General features: G+C 50.6%; 1 protein-coding gene across 1 annotated transcript in view; it reads left to right on the top strand.

Moving 5' to 3' along the window:
* The first annotated feature begins 8886 nt into the window (after positions 1 to 8886).
* The window catches only part of LSS (lanosterol synthase), a 32094-nt gene continuing 23017 nt past the window's right edge, over positions 8887 to 17963 (top strand). The window contains exons 1-10 of the mRNA XM_069567131.1: positions 8887 to 8993; positions 9436 to 9601; positions 10274 to 10412; positions 12399 to 12507; positions 13192 to 13313; positions 14078 to 14174; positions 15423 to 15558; positions 15805 to 15913; positions 16577 to 16695; positions 17809 to 17906. Coding sequence (XP_069423232.1) covers positions 8980 to 8993; positions 9436 to 9601; positions 10274 to 10412; positions 12399 to 12507; positions 13192 to 13313; positions 14078 to 14174; positions 15423 to 15558; positions 15805 to 15913; positions 16577 to 16695; positions 17809 to 17906 — 1109 coding nt within the window. The 5' untranslated portion in view covers positions 8887 to 8979. The remainder of the gene's footprint in view (positions 8994 to 9435; positions 9602 to 10273; positions 10413 to 12398; positions 12508 to 13191; positions 13314 to 14077; positions 14175 to 15422; positions 15559 to 15804; positions 15914 to 16576; positions 16696 to 17808; positions 17907 to 17963) is intronic.

Genomic DNA, 17963 nt, shown 5'->3' with positions numbered 1-17963 from the left:
ATAGAACTTCCTCATCCTACCAAATCTGAATCTACCAGCCAAACTTTGCATCCCCTAGAACAAACACTAATCGACTCTTAGGGATTTCTTTAGGGATTAACTTCATGTTTTCAATAAAGACTTAAGTAATGCTATTTCCTAAATCTTGATTTTAGAAATTATCTATTGATTTTCTACAGTAGGAAATGAGTTAGCTCTTGTACTATCCTCTCTGCAATGAGTATCATCCACACATGCATACTACATTTCCTCTGCCACTAGTCTCCCAAAACAGTTTAAGATAATGTTAGCTGAAATCTGCATTCAGAATTCACTATGGGTGTATTAATACTGTTTGCTATTGAGCCCTCTATTGGTTTATTTTTCCATTTCCACTAGGTACAGCTGTTGTCCCAGGAGTCAGTTGTCTTGTTTTTTCATTTGCTTGATTGTCTGTGTTCCTGGTTCTACTTCACCCAAACCTCTCGTCACTAAATGTAAAGCTTCTATCAACACTCCTGTGCATCAGGTAGTATGCTACTTCCATCTTCTTTTGGAAATGACCCTTTGGAAAACTCCCATCTTTGTGCCACACGTTGGACATTTCCTGGATTCTGAGTCATAATATCTGACTTGGTTTGCCTTCTCATTTTGATGGAGCTCATCTTTTAGAGCCTTCTGAGTTTGCATATCTAAAATGTCTTTAATTCTACCCTTACATTAGATTCATCATTTGAATGGAAATATAATTTTACATTGGAAATCGTTCCCCTATGTTTTGTTGTTGCTCAAAGTTTTAAAGATTATCTCTATCCCTGGTGGTCTCAAATTTCTCAACAACATGGTCGATGTGTTGGTCTCCCTCCTCTATTCCCTGCCAAATTTATTGTGCTGGGCACAGAGTAGTTCTTTCCAGTACTCTTTGCTGTGTAACAAACTATCCCAACCATAGGTTAAATTTAGGCAGCTTAAAGCTGGGCAGCTTTCTCTTGGGATCTCTCATGCAGTTGAAGTCAGATACTCCATGCATTGGCTGGGACTGTGGTTATCCAAAGTCTTGACTAAGCTGGATGTCCCAGACAACTCACTCATATAGCTGGCAGGTGATGTTGCACTATTGACTAGCGGCTCAGCTGGGGTTTTCAACCTGAGTAGCTATATGTGACCTCACCATGAGGCTTGGCTTCCTCACAGCAAGGTGGCCTCAGATAGGACTTCTCACATGGCATCTCAGGGCTTAAGTGCAAGTGTCCTAGTAAGCAAAATGGAAGCCCAGCTTTGGAATCTGTACAGGATCTCTACTGGTTAAAGGCAACTGGTTATAGATTCAAGGGATGGGTCATAGGTCCTATTTCTCAATGAGGATGAGTGGTAAGACCACATAGTAGAAGGGTATGTGAGATGGGAGATTTTGGAGGCTCCTTTAGAAAACATTCTCCCATGCTTTTTCAATCCAGAAAATTCTCCACAATTCTGGGAATTTGGGGAAATTATTTAATGCATTCTTCCCCTCCACTACTTCCCTTAGGAACTCCTCCTATTCAGATGTTTGACCACCTGTATTGATGCTCCAATTTTCTTTTTAATTTTTTAGTATCTTCATCTTTTTATCTTACTATCCTAAAATTTCTCTATTTCTCTGTTCTAGTGACTTTAAAACTGCTGCCATATTATGAATCACTATATTGTACACCTTTATATAATATTGTATATTAACTATACTTCAATTTTAAGAAGTTAAAAAATTTTAAATTGCTGCCATATTTTTAATTCCTGAGAATTTTTTTTCTTAATGTTTCTTATTAGAGACTTGTGCTCACTCACTCATTTATTTAGTGTATAATTTTGGAGTATTTACTATATGCCAGGCATTACTCCAGGTGCTGGGGATATAGCAACAAGTGAAACAAATTTCATCCCTCACAGAGGGCTTGTATTTTCGTAGGGAGACAGGCAATAAACAAGACAAATATGTAAAACATTTTGCATGCTAATTGATGATAAGCACAGAAAAATAAGGCAGGGAGGGTTAGAATATGTCAGATGATTATTTTTTGTAATTCATTCATTTTTGACTGCACTAGTTGAGGTGAGCAGGGGGCTACTCTTCATTGCAGTGCATGAGCTTCATATTGCAGTGGGTTCCCTTCTTGCAGAGCATAGGTTCTAGGGCACACCAACTCAGTAATTGTGGTGCACAGGATTAGTTGCTCTGTGACTGGCGGAATCTTCCCAGACCAGGGATTGACCCTGCGTCCCCTGCATTGGCAGGCGGATTCTTATTCACTGTACCACCAGGGAAGTCCAACAGATGATTCTTGTTTCATGGATGCGACATCCTATCTCTGAGGACATGTTTCTGTCAAAGTCTTCCACAACTTTCAATTATCTCCATTTCTCAAAATTTCCTTTTTCTGTGTCTTTTGTTGCCTTTCATGTTAGAGGTCGTCCTTGAATGTCTGGCTCGTTGATGGAACTCTGAGGAGCTTGCTGGAAGCTCTATGTCAACTAATAGGCTTCTCTGCTTTTCCACTGGATCCCAGTTGTTAATGTTTGCAGGTCTTTTGTGGGAGCACCATTTGCTTCAGAGAAATCCTCCTACTGCCGGAAGCTATATGGCTAGTGGGAGAAGTGAAACTCCCATATGAGTGGAGACTTCTGTTCAACACCCTGCTTTCAGTGACCCTCAGCTATGCCTTGTGCCTGAGTTCACACCTGCTCTGACTCAACTGCAGCAGGCTTCCACCCAGGTAGGAGAAAGGATCTACTGTCACATTGCTTCTTATTTAAACTTTCCACCAGTTCTAATTTTTGCACCACCAGTTCATTGGCAAAAATGGTCTTTTTTTCTGAAAGACTTTACCTCCACACGTGGGTTTCAGTTTTCTCTGCCTTGCTAGGTCAGTTATTGAAAGTGAAAGTGGTAGTCTCTCAGTTATGTTCAACTCTTTGTGACCCCCATGTAATCTGCTAGGCTCTTCAGTCCATGGGATTCTCCAGGCAAGAATACTGGAGTGGGTAGCCATTCCCTTTTCTAGGGAATCTTCCTAACCCAGGGATCGAATCCAGGTCTCTTGCATTGCAGCTGGATTCTTTACTGTCTCAGCCACCAGGGAAGCCCAAGTCAGTTTTTACTCCTTATTTTCCCAGCCTCTCTGATTTTGTTGACCTCTCTTTATGTGGTCCACTGGAGAAGGGAATGGCAAACCACTTCAGTATTCTTGCCTTGAGAATGCCATGAACAGTATGAACAGGCAAAAAGATAGGACACTGAAAGATGAACTCCCCAGGTCGGTAGGTGCCCAATATGCTACTGGAGATCAGTGGAGAAAAAACTCCAGAAAAAATAGAAGGGATGGAGCCAAAGGAAAAACAACAACCAGTTGTGGATGGGACTGGTGATAGAAGCAAAGTTTGATGCTGTAAAGAGCAATATTGCATAGGAACCTGGAATGTTAGGTCCATGAATCAAGGCAAATTGGAAGTGGTCAAATGAGATGGCAAGAATGAACATCGACATTCTAGGAATCAACAAACTAAGATGGATTGGAATGGGTGAATTTAACTCAGATGACCATTATATATCTACTACTGTGGGCAGGAATCCCTTAGAAGAAATGGAGTAGCCATCATGGTCAGCAAAAGAGTCCGAAATGCAGTGCTTGGATGCATTCTCAAAAACAACAGAATGATCTCTCTTCGTTTCCAAGGCAAACCATTCAATATCAGAGTAATCCAAGTCTATGCCCCGACCAGTAATGCTGAAGAAGCTGAAGTTGAATAGTTCTGTGAAGACCTACAAGACCTAGAACTAACACCCAAAAAAGATGTCCTTTTCATTATAGGGGACTGGAATGCAAAAGTAGGAAGTCAAGAAACACCTGGAGTAACAGGCAAATTTGGCCTTGGAGTACAGAATGCAGCAGGGCAAAGGCTAATAGAGTTCTGCCAAGAGAACACACTGGTCATAGCAAACACCCTCTTCCAACAACACAAGAGAAGACTCTACACATGGACATCACCAGATGGTTGACACCAAATTCAGATTGATTATATTCTTTGCAGCCAAAGATGGAGAAGCTCTATACAGTCAGCAAAAACAAGACCGGGAGCCGACTGTGGCTCAGATCATGAACTCCTTATTGCAAAATTCAGTCTTAAATTGAAGAAAGTGGAGAAAACCACTAGACAATTCAGGTATGACCTAAATCAAATCCCTTATGACTATACAGTGGAAGTGAGAAATAGATTTAAGGGACTAGATCTGATAGACAGAGTCCCTGATGAACTATGGACAGAGGTTCATGACATTGTACAGGAGACAGGAATCAAGACCATCCCCAAGAAAAAGAAATGCAAAAAAGCAAAATGGCTGTCTGAAGAGGCCTTACAAATAGCTGTGGAAAGAAGGGAAGTGAAAAGCAAAGGAGAAAAGGAAAGATACACCCATTTGAGTGCAGAGTTCCAAAGAATAGCAAGGAGAGATAAGGAAGCCTTCTTCAGCAATCCATGCAAAGAAATAGAGGAAAAGAACAGAATGGGAAAGACTAGAGATCTCTTCAAGAAAATTAGAGATACCAAGGGAACACTTTATGCAAAGATGGGCTCAATAAAGTACAGTAATGGTAGGGACCTAACAGAAGCAGACGATATTAAGAGGAGGTGACAAGAATACACAGAAGAACCGTACAAAAAAGATCTTCACAACCCAGATAATCATGATGGTGTGATCACTCACCTACAGCCAGACATCCTGGAATGTGAAATCAAGTGGGCCTTAGGAAGCATCACTACGAACAAAGCTAGTGGTAACGGAATTCCAGTTGAGCTATTTCAAATCCTGAAAGATGATGCTTTGAAAGTGCTGCACTCAATATGCCAGCAAATTTGGAAAACTCAGCAGTGGCCACAGGACTTGAAAAGGTCATTTTTTATTCCAATCCCAAAGAAAGGCAATGCCAAAGAATGCTCAAACTACTGCACAATTGCACTCATCTCACATGCTAGTAAAGTAGTGCTTAAAATTATCCAAGTCAGGCTTCAGCAAGACGTGAACTATGAACTTCCAGATGTTCAAGATGGGCTGAGAAAAGGCAGAGGAACCAGAGATCCAGTTGCCAACATCCCCTGGATCATGGAAAAAGCAAGAGAGTTCCAGAAAAACATCTATTTCTGCTTTATTGACCAAAGCCTTTGACTGTGTGGATCACAATAAACTGGAAAATTCTGAAAGAGATGGGAATACCAGACCACCTGACCTGCCTCTTGAGAAACCTGTATGCAGGTGAGGAAGCAACAGTTAGAACTGGACATGGAACAACAGACTGGTTCCAAATAGGAAAAGGAATACATCAAGGCTGTATATTGTCACCCTGCTTATTGAACTTCTATGCAGAGTACATCATGAGAAATGCTGGGCTGGAGGAAGCACAGCTGGAATCAAGATTGCCAGGAGAAATATCAATCACCTCAGATATGCAGATGATACCACCCTTATGGCAGAAAGTGAAGAAGAACCAAAGAGCCTCTTGATGAAAGTAAAAGAGGAGAGTGAAAAAGGTGGCTTAAAGCTCAACATTCAGAAAATGAAGATCATGGCATCTGGTCCCATCACTTCATGGCAAATAGATGGGGAAACAGTGGCTGACTTTATTTTTATTTTTCTAGGCTCCAAAATCACTGCAGATGATGATTGCAGCCATGAAATTAAAAGACGCTTACTCCTTGGAAGGAAAGTTATGACCAACCTAGATAGCATATTCAAAAGCAGAGACATTACTTTGTCAACAAAGGTCCGTCTAGTCAAGGCTATGGTTTTTCCAGTGGTCATGTTTGGATGTGAGAGTTGGACTATAAAGAAAGTTGAGCGCCAAAGAATTGATGCTTTTGAACTGTGGTGTTGGAGAAGACTCTTGAGAGTCCCTTGGACTGCAAGGAGATCCAACCAGTCCATCCTAAAGGAAATCATTCCTCGGTGTTCATTGGAAGGACTGATGTTGAAGGTGAAACTCTAATACTTTGGCCACCTGATATGAAGAGCTGAATCATTTGAAAATACCCTGATGCTGGGAAAGATTGAGGGCAGGAGGAGAAGGGTACGACAGAGGATGAGATGGTTGGATGGCATCACCAAATCAATGGACATGGGTTTGGGTGAACTCCAGGAGTTGGTGATGGACAGGGAGGTCTGGCGTGCTGTGGTTCATGTGGTTGCAAAGAGTTGGACACGACTGAGTGACTGAACTGAACTTGTTTATTGGTGCTTCCTCTCCAATACTTTTACTATGCATTTTTATCTCCTATTACTTTATGTAAGTAGGGTTTAAGTAGGAAATGGTACTTAATGCCTGTGCTCAGTCTGATACTGGAAATTCCCACTCCCCCCCCGACCCCCACCCCTTTTTAACTGCCACTGGGCTTTTCTTCTCACATCTGAGATTGCTCTTGTCAGTCAGTCACCAGTAAATTGTTTGGTACATCTAGTCACCAATTCTCAGACCTAATTTTATAATCTTTGCACAGATCACCATCTCTTCCGGCTCCCTGAGTCCACATTTCCCTAGTTTTTCTCCTCTCTTTGACCATTCCTCCTCCTCTAGATTGGAAATTGTTGCTGCCCTCAGACTGATCCTGGAAATTCTTCTCTGAAATATGTATGCCCTAGTTGATTTCATCCATTCTTATGTTTCCAAATATCAACTGAAAACAGACTACTCCCCAATTTGTGTTTCTAGTCTTGTCCTCTCTCTTGAATGCCAGCCTATTCAACCTGTCCACTTTGAATGTCTAATGGGCATCTCTGTCCTAACATGTCCCTAATCTAAGTTGAAAGCTTTCCCTAAGCCTTCTCTACTTTAGAAGTGACAGTACTATATGCCCAGTTGTCCAAGCCAAAACTCTCAGTCTTCTGTGTCCTACTTATTAAACAAGATGGAATTGGTAGGGTGCAAGTAAAGAGAAGCATTATGTTTTCTCGTGACTGTCCCTGGAAACTCTTATCTGTGATTCTCAGATAGATTTTATAGGTTTTTCCTTTCTATCTTAGAAATTTTTAAAAAAGGATTATGTATTGCTCATAAAAATCCAGTCCAGTAAAATACCAACACTCAAAGTCCACACCAATTGAAATGAGTTTGAGATGTCCACATAGGCTGGAGTCCTTATTCCCATGCTTTGTGTTTCCACATGGAAGTACATCCCTGGAGAAAAACTTCCAGCTTTTTCCCCACTCCTAGGAAGTGTGAATTAGAGAATTCGGGGGTACAGAACAGAATTTCAGGCTCTTCTGGTACACTTTCTGGGATCAATAGGCTGACAGGCATCTTTTCATAGGCACTTGGCTCCATGGTGCTTCGTGGGGCAGCTCTGTGGAGGATACAGTAGTCCCCCTCGGCCAGAGGCTGAGAGGTAGATGTGTATGATTTAGAGGTGGAAGTAGCTGGCCATCTTGTCAATCTAAGCCATGCCTTCCAAACTATAGTTTTTTCTCTGTAGCAAGGCTGGTAATTTGATATCCATTCCTCTTACTGCTATGTCTTCTTCATTGGTTTCTGAACTGGGATAGGAGGAGGCAAGTGTCTTTACTGACTGTCTACTAGCCTGATATTCCATTAGGGGAAATGTACATGTGTTTTCTTTTGCAAGTCCCCCCCGCCCTTCTCTGGCTTGCTGAGATTCATGATTCACGGCATCGGGATAGGACTCAAGGGATGGGTACAGAAAAACTCACTTGACTGGAGAAACTGACATGATGGTCAGAGCTTCTGTCAGGAAGATGAAGAAACGGTGGGGCTGTCTGTGAGTTCCTGAAGAGTTGCCTTTGGGACCTCAGTGTCTGCACAATTTCCTCCAACTCCATGGAGCCCCTGGCTCCTGCTGCACACCCTGAGACCATTTTACCGCCAACCATCCCATTCCCAGTCCTTTCAGCATGTTCTCCACTTTTCTCTCCCTTCCTTTTACAGTCCAGGCCTTCCACATTTACTTACACTGGAACTGCAAAACTGTTAGGCTCCCTTCTGAGTGACCCAAGCTCTCTCAGTGTGGCTTCCTCCCTGGGCAAATAAGTGCTTGGCATCTGTACCTTGAAAGCCCCACAGCAAAGCATCCTGAAAGATGCACTGCCCCTTGCAGCCAGCACCAGCCTGTCATCTGTCCCCTTCTGTCGTCTCCTCATGTCCTTTCCCCTCTTCTGTCGTCTCCCTTCTCCTGTCATTTTCCCTCTCCTCTCGTCTCTCCTCTCCTGTCCTTTCCCCTCTCCTGCCGTCTCTCCTCCTGTCAGTCTCTCTGGTGTCATCTCCCTTCAAGTGTCATCTCCCCTCCTGTCAGCCGCCCTACCATCATCTCTCTCCTGTGAATTCCTCTCAGGAGCTCTCCAGCAACCTTTCTCCTTCGGACGCCTCCCCCGCCCCCAACCCCCGCCCGCGTCGAGCCCTCCGCGGAATCCCGCGGCCACGTCTCCCCTCACTCACTCACCTACAGCCTCCGACCTCGGGCACTTCCTCAAAGGCACTCGCCGCTCTCCAAGCCCTTTGTCTTCTGGTCTTGGGTGGGACCCTTCTCAAGGGTCAGTCTTAGGCGCTCCTTGGTGGCTTCGTCCAGGCGCTTTGCTCCACAGATAGCTCCGAGGCTGACAGAATGTGGCTGCAGGCGTGACAGGCAGGCGCGTCCCTCCGGGACTCGCCCGCTCACCAAGCCCCGCTCACGAAGCCGCGCTCACCGACGCGCCCCCACCCACCGACGCAGCCCCGCCCACTCACTTCCTCGCCCCGCCCCCAGATCCACCTCTGTCCCTGTACTTCGGCTCCGCCCCCACTGCTCCGAGGGTCGCGCTCCACCACTGAGGTAGCCGGGCACGCCTCAGGCCCACCCTCCCTGTGCTCTGATTGGCTGCGTGGGCATCTGGCCACCGCGCACGCCAGTCCGCAGAGACGAAAGACTTCGCCGGCTAGTCCAGGTGCTGGGCCCAGGTTGCCGGGAATCAGGAGCGCGGCAGCGGTCATGACGGAGGGCACGTGAGTCCCCGCGCCCCCCAAGAAGGGAGAGCGTGGTCGGGGGCGCCGAGGAAGGGGTCTCATCGGGTCGAGGGCTTCCAGCCAGGCTGCTGCACCCTCCGGTCCAGCCCGGCGTCTGTGGAGACCTGCGGCACCAGCCTTGGGGGGCGGTGAGGGACAAGCTCTCCTTCGGAGGCGTCGCCCGAGGGCCTTCTGGGGCTGGGCTGGGGTGAGCCGGGTGGGGCCGGGGGTCGGGGTGGGGGCGAGGCCGTGGGCGGCCGTCCGGTGGCAGGTGTCTCCTCTCCCGGAGAAATAATGGCGCGATGTGTAGGTGCAGAAGCGCCTCTAGAGGGTTTTTATTTTGCAAGTCTGCTGGTAGGTTGTTGGGGTGAAAGAGTAAGTTCGTTGCGTCTCTGGCCTCTGACCAGGTCAGAGCAGGTCACTTGAGCATGATCTTTTCTAGGTGTCTGCGTCGGAGAGGGGGACCCTATAAGACAGAGCCTGCCACAGACCTCAGTCGCTGGCGGCTCAGCAATAAGGATGGGAGGCAGACATGGACCTACTTTCAAGAAGAAGATCCTGGCCGAGAGCAGTCTGGCCTGGAAGCTCACCTCTTGGGACTGGATACAGTAAGTGTTGATTCTGCTAGTCCCATGCAGTGTCTGGGACACCATCAGAAACTTGCATCCCTCCCTTCTTAGTAAGGAGCACCAGGAACCAGCAGGGAACTTTAAACAGCTAGATGTAAAGGGTATTTTTTTCTTTCTTAAAAAGAATGGATGTGTAATGTGTACTTGTGTTGCATGTCACCAAAGCTGGTTCCTACAGGAGTTAACTGGGTAAACATGAAGCCCCTTTGCTTCAATCCCTGTATCACTAAGCTGGGTGTAAAAAACAGCTCTAACTTTGTTTTTATTCAGAAAAAGAAGTTTTTGATCCAGCAAATTTCACAAGAAATTCAATTACAGAGTATGACATATAAATGAGGTCTCCCTGTCACTGTGCCATCCCGTGGCCCCTGACCGAGAGAGGTGTGAGTTCTAGGTCTGAGTCCCACACTCTTGGGCACCTGCTTTATTTAAGATGTCTTGGAGAAGTTGTGAATAAATTTGAAAATATGTGACTGGAACACAGAACTGTGAGGGAGATTGGCAATACCATCATCAGAATTTTAGGCTTTGAAACAGCTGAAACTCAAAGTAATTCAGGTTTGTTACTTTGACTTGCTGTCTAAATGCTGAGGGCTCCTCTGGCCTAGCTGCAGATCCTTCAGCTCTCATCTCTTTTTTTCTTCTTTGCAGAAGAGTTTCTTTAAGGACTTGCCAAAAGCGCACACAGCCCGCAAGGGGGCTCTGAATGGGGTGACATTTTACGCTGCACTGCAGGCTGAGGATGGGCATTGGGCGGGTGATTACGGTGGCCCACTCTTCCTCCTGCCAGGTAGGAAGGTGCTGTTGTGGCTTGTGGGTAAGACATCCTTGAGATCCTGGCTTGATCCGGTTCAGGCCTTTATTGAACATCTGTGGTGTGAGTGAATGAACAGGTGAAAAACCAGGAGCTTACATAGGAAAGGTCTGGGGAGGGTTGCCTTGTGCCTGAGTTGTCCTGGTGTTGTTGCTGGGGGATGGGAGCGAAGGCTCAGATAGCTAGTGTTCTGAAAAAGGAAGCAGGGGTACTTTGGGAGGTGCAGGGAGGCTCTGGAGTCCCTGTGCAGAGCAGGGGCATCCATGGAGGGCCTGGCCTGTGGAAAGGTGCAGAGGTGGGCAGGGTGGTAGGTGGGGATCTTTAAGTCCTCTGTAGGCAGCTTGCACGTCTGAACTCACTGGAAGGCTTGGCCAAGAGAGCTCAGCTGGGAGCTGTAGGTGGAGGTTGGTGAGCTGTAGAACTGCAGTTGCATCTCCCGGGTCCTCAACCGGTTTGACTAGATCAGACTGTGCTGCATCCTGGGAACATTTCTCTAAAGCAGTATGGGACATTCCTTTTATGAATTTCTAGGAGTCCATCAAGCTCCCATGTCTGCTTTGACTCCAAGCCCTGTTGTCTCCTGGACTGTTCAGCTTTGTATTCCTGTCCACGGACCCATGGGCCTGTCCTTGAGGGCAAGTCATTGGGCTTTCTTCCCTTGGTCCCATCTGGAGCCTGTTGAGGCTTTTCCCAGGGGTCTTTGTAGGGAGGCAGTGACTGTACTGGCTCGGTGTGACCCTGGGCAAGGTGGCAGGACTGCACCATGCCTTGGCTGACTCGTCTGTGACGTGGGGACGATGGGAACTGGGTTTGGTCATATGTGCATAGCACCAGGCACTCAGTAGGTGACAGGTCATGGGGATGCTGCATTGGTTTGTGCTTGCTGCTGCAGCTCTGGGCTCGGCCTGCTGCCCCCCTCTTCTCACCCCCACCCCCTCGACCCCCTGCAGGCTGTAGGGTGGGGCTTTCCTCTCTCCCTCTGGACTCTGGACAGACCATCTTTCTCAGGTTAACACTGGCCTGTTTTGGGGTACTGTCTCAGGGTTCTTCCATGGCTGGCTGAAATTTGGTCTTTTTCTGCTTTAGTTTGGAGAACACTCCTGGAGGCCATGACTCTGTGTGGCTGGTGCTGCACTGAGCATCACTGAGGTGATCATTGACTCTGGGGTTAGACCTCCTGGGCTTCAGCCCCGGCCCCACCAGTTAGGGGCTGTGCCTCAGTTTCCTTGACTGTAAGATGAGGAAGCCACAGGCACTGCTTCCTGCTTGTGTGTTTCACTGTCTTGAGAGCATCATACTTGTTACAAAAGGAGATGGACTTTTTTCTATGAACCTCTGTGGTGTCTGTGTGGCTGTGTCTGCTGGGGCTTCTCATGCCTCTGGCCAGAGTCAGGGATCCATTCCACAACACGTTGCTGCTGGGGCCTGCCTGAGACCCCACGGGCTCAGTGCCATGAGCATGTGGCTGATGAAGTCAAGGCTAAGGGTAGAGTGGAGGGGGAGGAGGTGGGGAGCCTTTGAACACCATGCTCAGGAGGGGCAGGCTGAGAACAGAAGGTTCTTTGTGGATATTATTTATTGTTGTCCATCTCTCAAAGTGACATGTGCAATTAAAACATTTAATAAAATGGGAATATGTAAATATAAGCAAGTAAACATTGCCCCATCCAGGGATGGTCCATTTGGGGTTTCTTTCCCAGCTGGCATGTCAGTAGCGTGGGACCCTGGAGTGGCTGGTGGGTTCTGCACCCCACGCAGTGTGTGTCACGTGTGCTGTTGCCACTGCTCCTGGGGCCCCGGTTCCCAAGTCCCTGACGGGGTGGGGAGGAATAGCCTTCCCAGGCTTGTTTGCACAAGAAGGGGCCGAGCAGAGAGCTCCCTGTTGTGTGGGGTTCCCAGGGTCTCAGGCTTGGGCTTAGAAGTGCTGAGTCCCTGCCAAGGAATATCTGTTCTGCCCCACAGGCCTCCTGATCACGTGCCATGTGGCGCACATCCCTCTGCCGGCCGGATACCAAGAAGAAATTATACGGTACCTGCGGTCTGTGCAGCTCCCCGACGGCGGCTGGGGCCTGTGAGTCTGCCTGACCCTGGGTCATGGCATGTGTATGTGTGCCTGTGCACATGAGTTCTTATGTGAGAGATGTGCCTGTTGGTGGGGAGTTACCATAGCTGTGGGCTGGGAGTGCGCGGGGAAAGAGCCTGGCAGGAGGGAATTGGGCTGGGGGCTCCATGCAGGCGGGTCCAGGTTTCCCTGGTGCTTCTTATCCAGCAGCTGGGGCATGGGCCCCTCCTGGGCTTGCTGACTCCATACTGGCAGCCTCCATTATAGAATCCTAGGAGGACAGCTCAGCTCTGCTCACCTCCTGGATGGAGTCGTGGGCGTCTCGAGCTTGGGATCCCAGCCCTCTGGCCTGTGGGCCCTGGGGCAGACAGGATCTCGCCAGTACCCTTTCCCACTTGCTGGCTGACTCTGGAGTGTGCCCTGTGGGCCTCAGTGATGTAGAGTCTTAGCTGAGTCACTGCCACACGACACTGGTCCTGTCGATTCAGTGTGAGAAGTGGACAGAGGAGGCGGGCAGGCTTGGGGAGCAGTTTGGAACAGAGGTGCAGGAGCTCTTACTGGAGTCTGCCTGTTGTGGATGTTTCTTGTGTAGTTATGTCATTCTTGATTTGCTGAGGAAACTTAATGAAAGCATTGCTTAATTTCTTAAGTAATGAAAGATATCATTTTCTCATCTGCCTCCTTCTGCCGTAGGCACATTGAGGGCAAGTCCACAGTATTTGGAACTGCGCTTAACTATGTGTCTTTGAGAATTCTGGGTGTGGGGCCTGACGATCCTGACCTGGTGCGAGCCCGGAACCTTCTTCACAAGAAAGGTACCCCCTGCACAGAACACACTGGCAGTAAAGAGGTCGTGTTACCAGTGTAAGGAGGGCTCACAAATGGGAACTATTAATAGACAGGTGCAAGGAAGGCATCAAAGCGGGAGTAGGAGGAAGCTGTCTGCCCTTGCCAGTAAAATTTCAGAGCACAAATTAAGGTTGCCGTGTTTCACAGTTCTGTTCCACAAATCGGCATGGACTCACGAAGGACACGCTGGCGCATTGCTTGCGGGAGTGTGCCTTCCCAGAGGGCAACAGGGCCGCACGTGTGGAGTGGAGCTGGTGGAGTTCTGCTCGCCCCGCCGCTGCTCTACTGTGTGCCTGGCAGCATTCCTAGTGGTGGCTACTCTCCCCTCGCCCTGGGAGGCCCTTCCGCTCCTGCTGCTCAGAGATCACCCACTGCTGCCCTGGCCCGCCTGCCCACCTGCCTGCCCCTCACAGACATGCCTCACGCTGTTCATGCTTCCAGCTTTGCGCTCACACACCAGAGGGCCTTCCTGTCGGCACCTTGAAGCCCTTTCCTGGCTCAGGGCTTCGCCTGCACTGCTTTGTGTTCCTGGGGGCAGGGGAGACACGCTTGTTCTGGGGAAGCTGTCTGTTCCAGCTGATGGTCATGGTGTGGGTGGTCTGAGGGCTCTGGAACCTGCTCGGCACAAGGGGGAGAAGACCCTCAGCAGCCTGTTGGCTGAGGGGGCTCTGTTCCTCAGGGTCTCCTCTTTAGCCAGAGGCCGGTAATGGGGTCTGTGCTCTGCCTCCAGGTGGTGCCGTGTTCATCCCCTCCTGGGGGAAGTTTTGGTTGGCTGTCCTGAACGTATACAGCTGGGAAGGCCTCAATACACTGTTTCCAGAAATGTGGTATGTGCCCCACTACAGTCAGTTTGGTGGGCGAGTCACCAGTGTCTTAGCAAGTGGAGTGACACTGCCTGGGCCACTCGCTGCCTGTTAGTCAGATATGGGACTGTCCATTCAGTGGTGTGGGGTGGTGTTAGGCTCCTGGCAGAACCCGTGCTTGGCTGACAGAGGAGAGAAGGGGGTTCCCAGTTGGGCAGGAGGGAGGGAGGTACAGTGGGATTGGGTCCTCAGCAGGTGGGTTGGTCCTGCCTGACTGCTTCCAGAGCCACTGGGGTAGGGAATGAAGCACTGGCTTTGCTGCACAAGTGGCTGTAATTGTGTTGTTATAGACACTCTTGAGCACCTGTCGAAACTGAACGAAGGTGACAGCCATGCAGCCCTCCCCAGCCAGGGTTGGGGTGTGCATGCTGTCTTACTGCCCGCTTTCTAGTTTGCCGGTGGTGAATGTTAAAGTTGATCCCAGACATCCTATTTTCCTTGTGAACAGTTCAGTGTGTATATTTGAAAGATGAGAATTTTCCTTTCAGCAGAACTGTAATGCTGTTTAAAAACTCAGTAAAATCAACATTCATTCCATATTGTGTGAAGCCTATTAGCTGTCTATTGTAAGCATTTTGTGACTATCTCATGAAAGCTGTGGATGTGTCCAGAACACATCTATATACATATAAGCACCTCGGTATCACCCCCAGGAGGTGAGGTCCCTGGGGCGGCAGCTGTCAGAGACCCCTCGCACACGTGGTCTGAGGCTGAAAGGGGAGGGTGGAGGAGACTGCCCAGGTGCTCAGCTGCCTGGCGGGCTGCAGAGCTGTGCCCACATCAGGCTGGGTGTCTGGGCAAAGCACAGCAGGGGCAATGGTCAGAGTTGGTTAGATTTGAGGAGACATGGCAGTCCTAAAGGTTTTTAGGTAAGAACTTTAAATTTTGAAATAGTTTTCAGTCCCCAGAAAAGCTGCAAAGATAGTCTAGAGCATCTCTGTAGACCCCTCACTCGGCATCTCCGTGGTTAAGGGTTTCTGTTTCTGTGACATGTTGGTCACAGCCGGGAACTCACAGGCTCCCTGACCCATTAGGGGCCGCGTCTCCTGGCATTAGGAGGCATTGGAGGGGTTGTTGGCTACTGTGGACTGCACCCCTCAGGAGCTTGGTGAAGCGCTGAGGGCTGTGCCCACTTGGCTGGAGACAGCCCTGCCTCCGGTGTCCAAAGGCTGAAACAGTTGCTGGGGGCCCACTGACATACTCTGCCCCCAGGCTGTTTCCTGACTGGATGCCAGCACATCCCTCCACGATCTGGTGCCACTGTCGGCAGGTGTACCTGCCCATGGCCTACTGCTATAGCACCCGGCTGAGTGCCGAGGAGGGCCCGCTGGTCCAGAGTCTCCGCCAGGTGAGCCTGACCGCACATGCCTGCCCCAGAGTGTAGCCCCGCCCCACGTCCCTGAATGACTGCCCGGGGGGTGGGGGGTGGGGGTGGGGGGTTATGCTGTTCTCTCGGTCCAGTGAGCCTTGGGAAGCGCCCTGGGATGGACTTGGGGAGGCTGTGCTCATCAGGGTCTGCCCGGGGGCGGAGCAGGGACGGGGGCAGGGGGCCCAGGGCCCAGCAGGTCCAGGCTGAGGTGCCGCCTGCCTGCAGGAGCTCTACCTGGAGGACTACAGCTGCATCGACTGGGCGGCGCACAGGAACAGCGTGGCCCCGGACGATCTGTACACGCCGCACAGCTGGCTGCTCCACGTAGTGTACGGTGGGTATCCCCCTGGTACTCCCTTCCCAGGCTGGCTGAGACCCCGGAGTCGGGGGACACCTGAAGTGATAGGAAGGGACACTGCCCCTCAAAGGGTCTCCTTCTGCCCTTCTCACCATCCTGTTTTGGGGTCCTGTGGGGACGACGGGAGCCGGCCTTGCACAGCTCATGTCGTGCAGACCCGCCTGACACTCGGGCTCTTGGACAGAGGATTTGGAGCCTAGGGCCTTGAGGGGCCGGGGGTGTCTCCTCTGTGGAACAGAAGGGGCGGTCCCCAGAGCCCCGTCCCGGCCTGGCTCCCGTGGATCCTTCTGCCCACTCAGAGCCGAGCGCCTCCTGATGGTGCTGTGTGAGCAAGAGGCATGTTCCCCTTAGCTCTTCCGCTCATCTCCCCCGCCCCCTGCTCCCCGCCCCTTCTGCTCGTCCCCCCACCCCCCGCCCGCACACCTGTCTGCTCCCCACCCCCCGCCCATCTGCTCGTCCCTGCTCATCTCCAGCTTGTCCATTCACTCGTTCCCTCACTGCAGGATGCTGGGGTGGGAAGTGAGGGTGCGGGGCACAGCCGCCCAGATAAGCAGGTGGGGGCAGAGGCTGCCTGCTATGATGGAGCCAGCGCTCCTCCCATGTCTGCTGCCATTGACGACCCCCTGCCACGCCCTGCAGCCATCCTCAACTTGTACGAGTGCCACCACAGTACCAGCCTGCGGCAACGGGCCACCCAGAAGCTGTATGAGCACATCGCTGCCGATGACCGCTTCACCAAGTGCATCAGCATTGGCCCGGTCAGTGCGCTCGCCCCGGGTGTCTGGGCCTGTGTCTGTGGGGCTGGGAGTGGGGTCCCCCCCCAAGGTGAGATGTCTCCTTGGGATGTGGCCTCTGATCCCCCAGGACCCTTGGCCTGGCCCGCACTGTTCCCTACCCTGGTGTGTCTGGAACGCTGCTCCCATTCCCCTCTTCCCCACCCCCTCCTCCCTTCCCCCCACCCCACCCCAATGACCCACCGCTGGCCTCCTTCTTCTCCTTTGGAGGGCCCCTGTGCTTGTTTCCATTCCTGACTCCTGATGAGCCTGCTGGCTCCAGACTCTCGCTTCACTGAGCCTCTGGGCTCCTGACCTGGTTTTGCCTCTCGTGTGCGCCCAAGCAGCCATCACAGGGTCAGTTGATGGCCAGCAGCCTTAGGGCAACAGGTACAAGAGGCAGAGTTATGTGAACCAGGGGGCAGGCTGTGACCTCCATGCTAGGTAAGCCCACGGGTCCACCGTGTGACCCACATCCTTGACCCTGCTGGCAGGTGTTTGCTGGGCCACATGTTACCTGGGACCGTAAACCACCACTGCTCCGCTGAAAGGCCGAGTGTTTCCCTTTCAACACTAGGGGTTTCTGTGTGGGCTCTTAGTGCTGCATAAACAAGTTAGACCTTGATTTGTCATCTCTTGGGGTAGAAGGGTTGTGTCTCTAGAACTTCTGCTTTGAGCAACAGGCCCTGGCTCGTTCATCTCACTTCCAAGTCTCTCCCATGCCCCCCAGACAGCTCTGCCCTCGGTCCCAAGTTATCTCGAACAGCTCAGGACACCCCACACCCCAGGCACCCATGCAGGGTCTCCACCTTGTCTGTCACCTCGTGGCAGTCCTGCTCACTCGCTGGCTAGCTTGCGTCCCTTCTGTGGGTCACCCTGTCTTTTCCCTGCTGCAGTGCCCCCTTGCTCCAGGCACACCTGCCTTGGCCCCTTGCTGCAGCCTGGATTTTTTATCTCAGGGCCTGGAAGCAGAGAGTGCTTGGGAAAGTGGTCAGAGCAGTGGCCTGGCCTGGAACAAGGCTGTGCTGGTGCCGCAGCCCTCAAGCCCAGGAACCCGGTGGGTGTGGGGCAGGGCCCTGACCAGGCTGTCTCCTGCAGATCTCGAAAACCATCAATATGCTCGTGCGCTGGCATGTAGACGGGCCGGCTTCTGCTGTCTTCCAGGAGCACGTGTCCAGGATTCCTGATTACCTCTGGTGAGTGTGTGGGAGGTGAAGCCAAGAGCCGAGTGCTGGCCTGTCTGGGGGTGGGTG

Source organism: Ovis canadensis, chromosome 1 (assembly GCF_042477335.2).
Source record: "Ovis canadensis isolate MfBH-ARS-UI-01 breed Bighorn chromosome 1, ARS-UI_OviCan_v2, whole genome shotgun sequence".
Lineage (NCBI taxonomy): Eukaryota > Metazoa > Chordata > Mammalia > Artiodactyla > Bovidae > Ovis > Ovis canadensis.
This window is presented reverse-complemented; position numbering and strand designations above follow the sequence as displayed.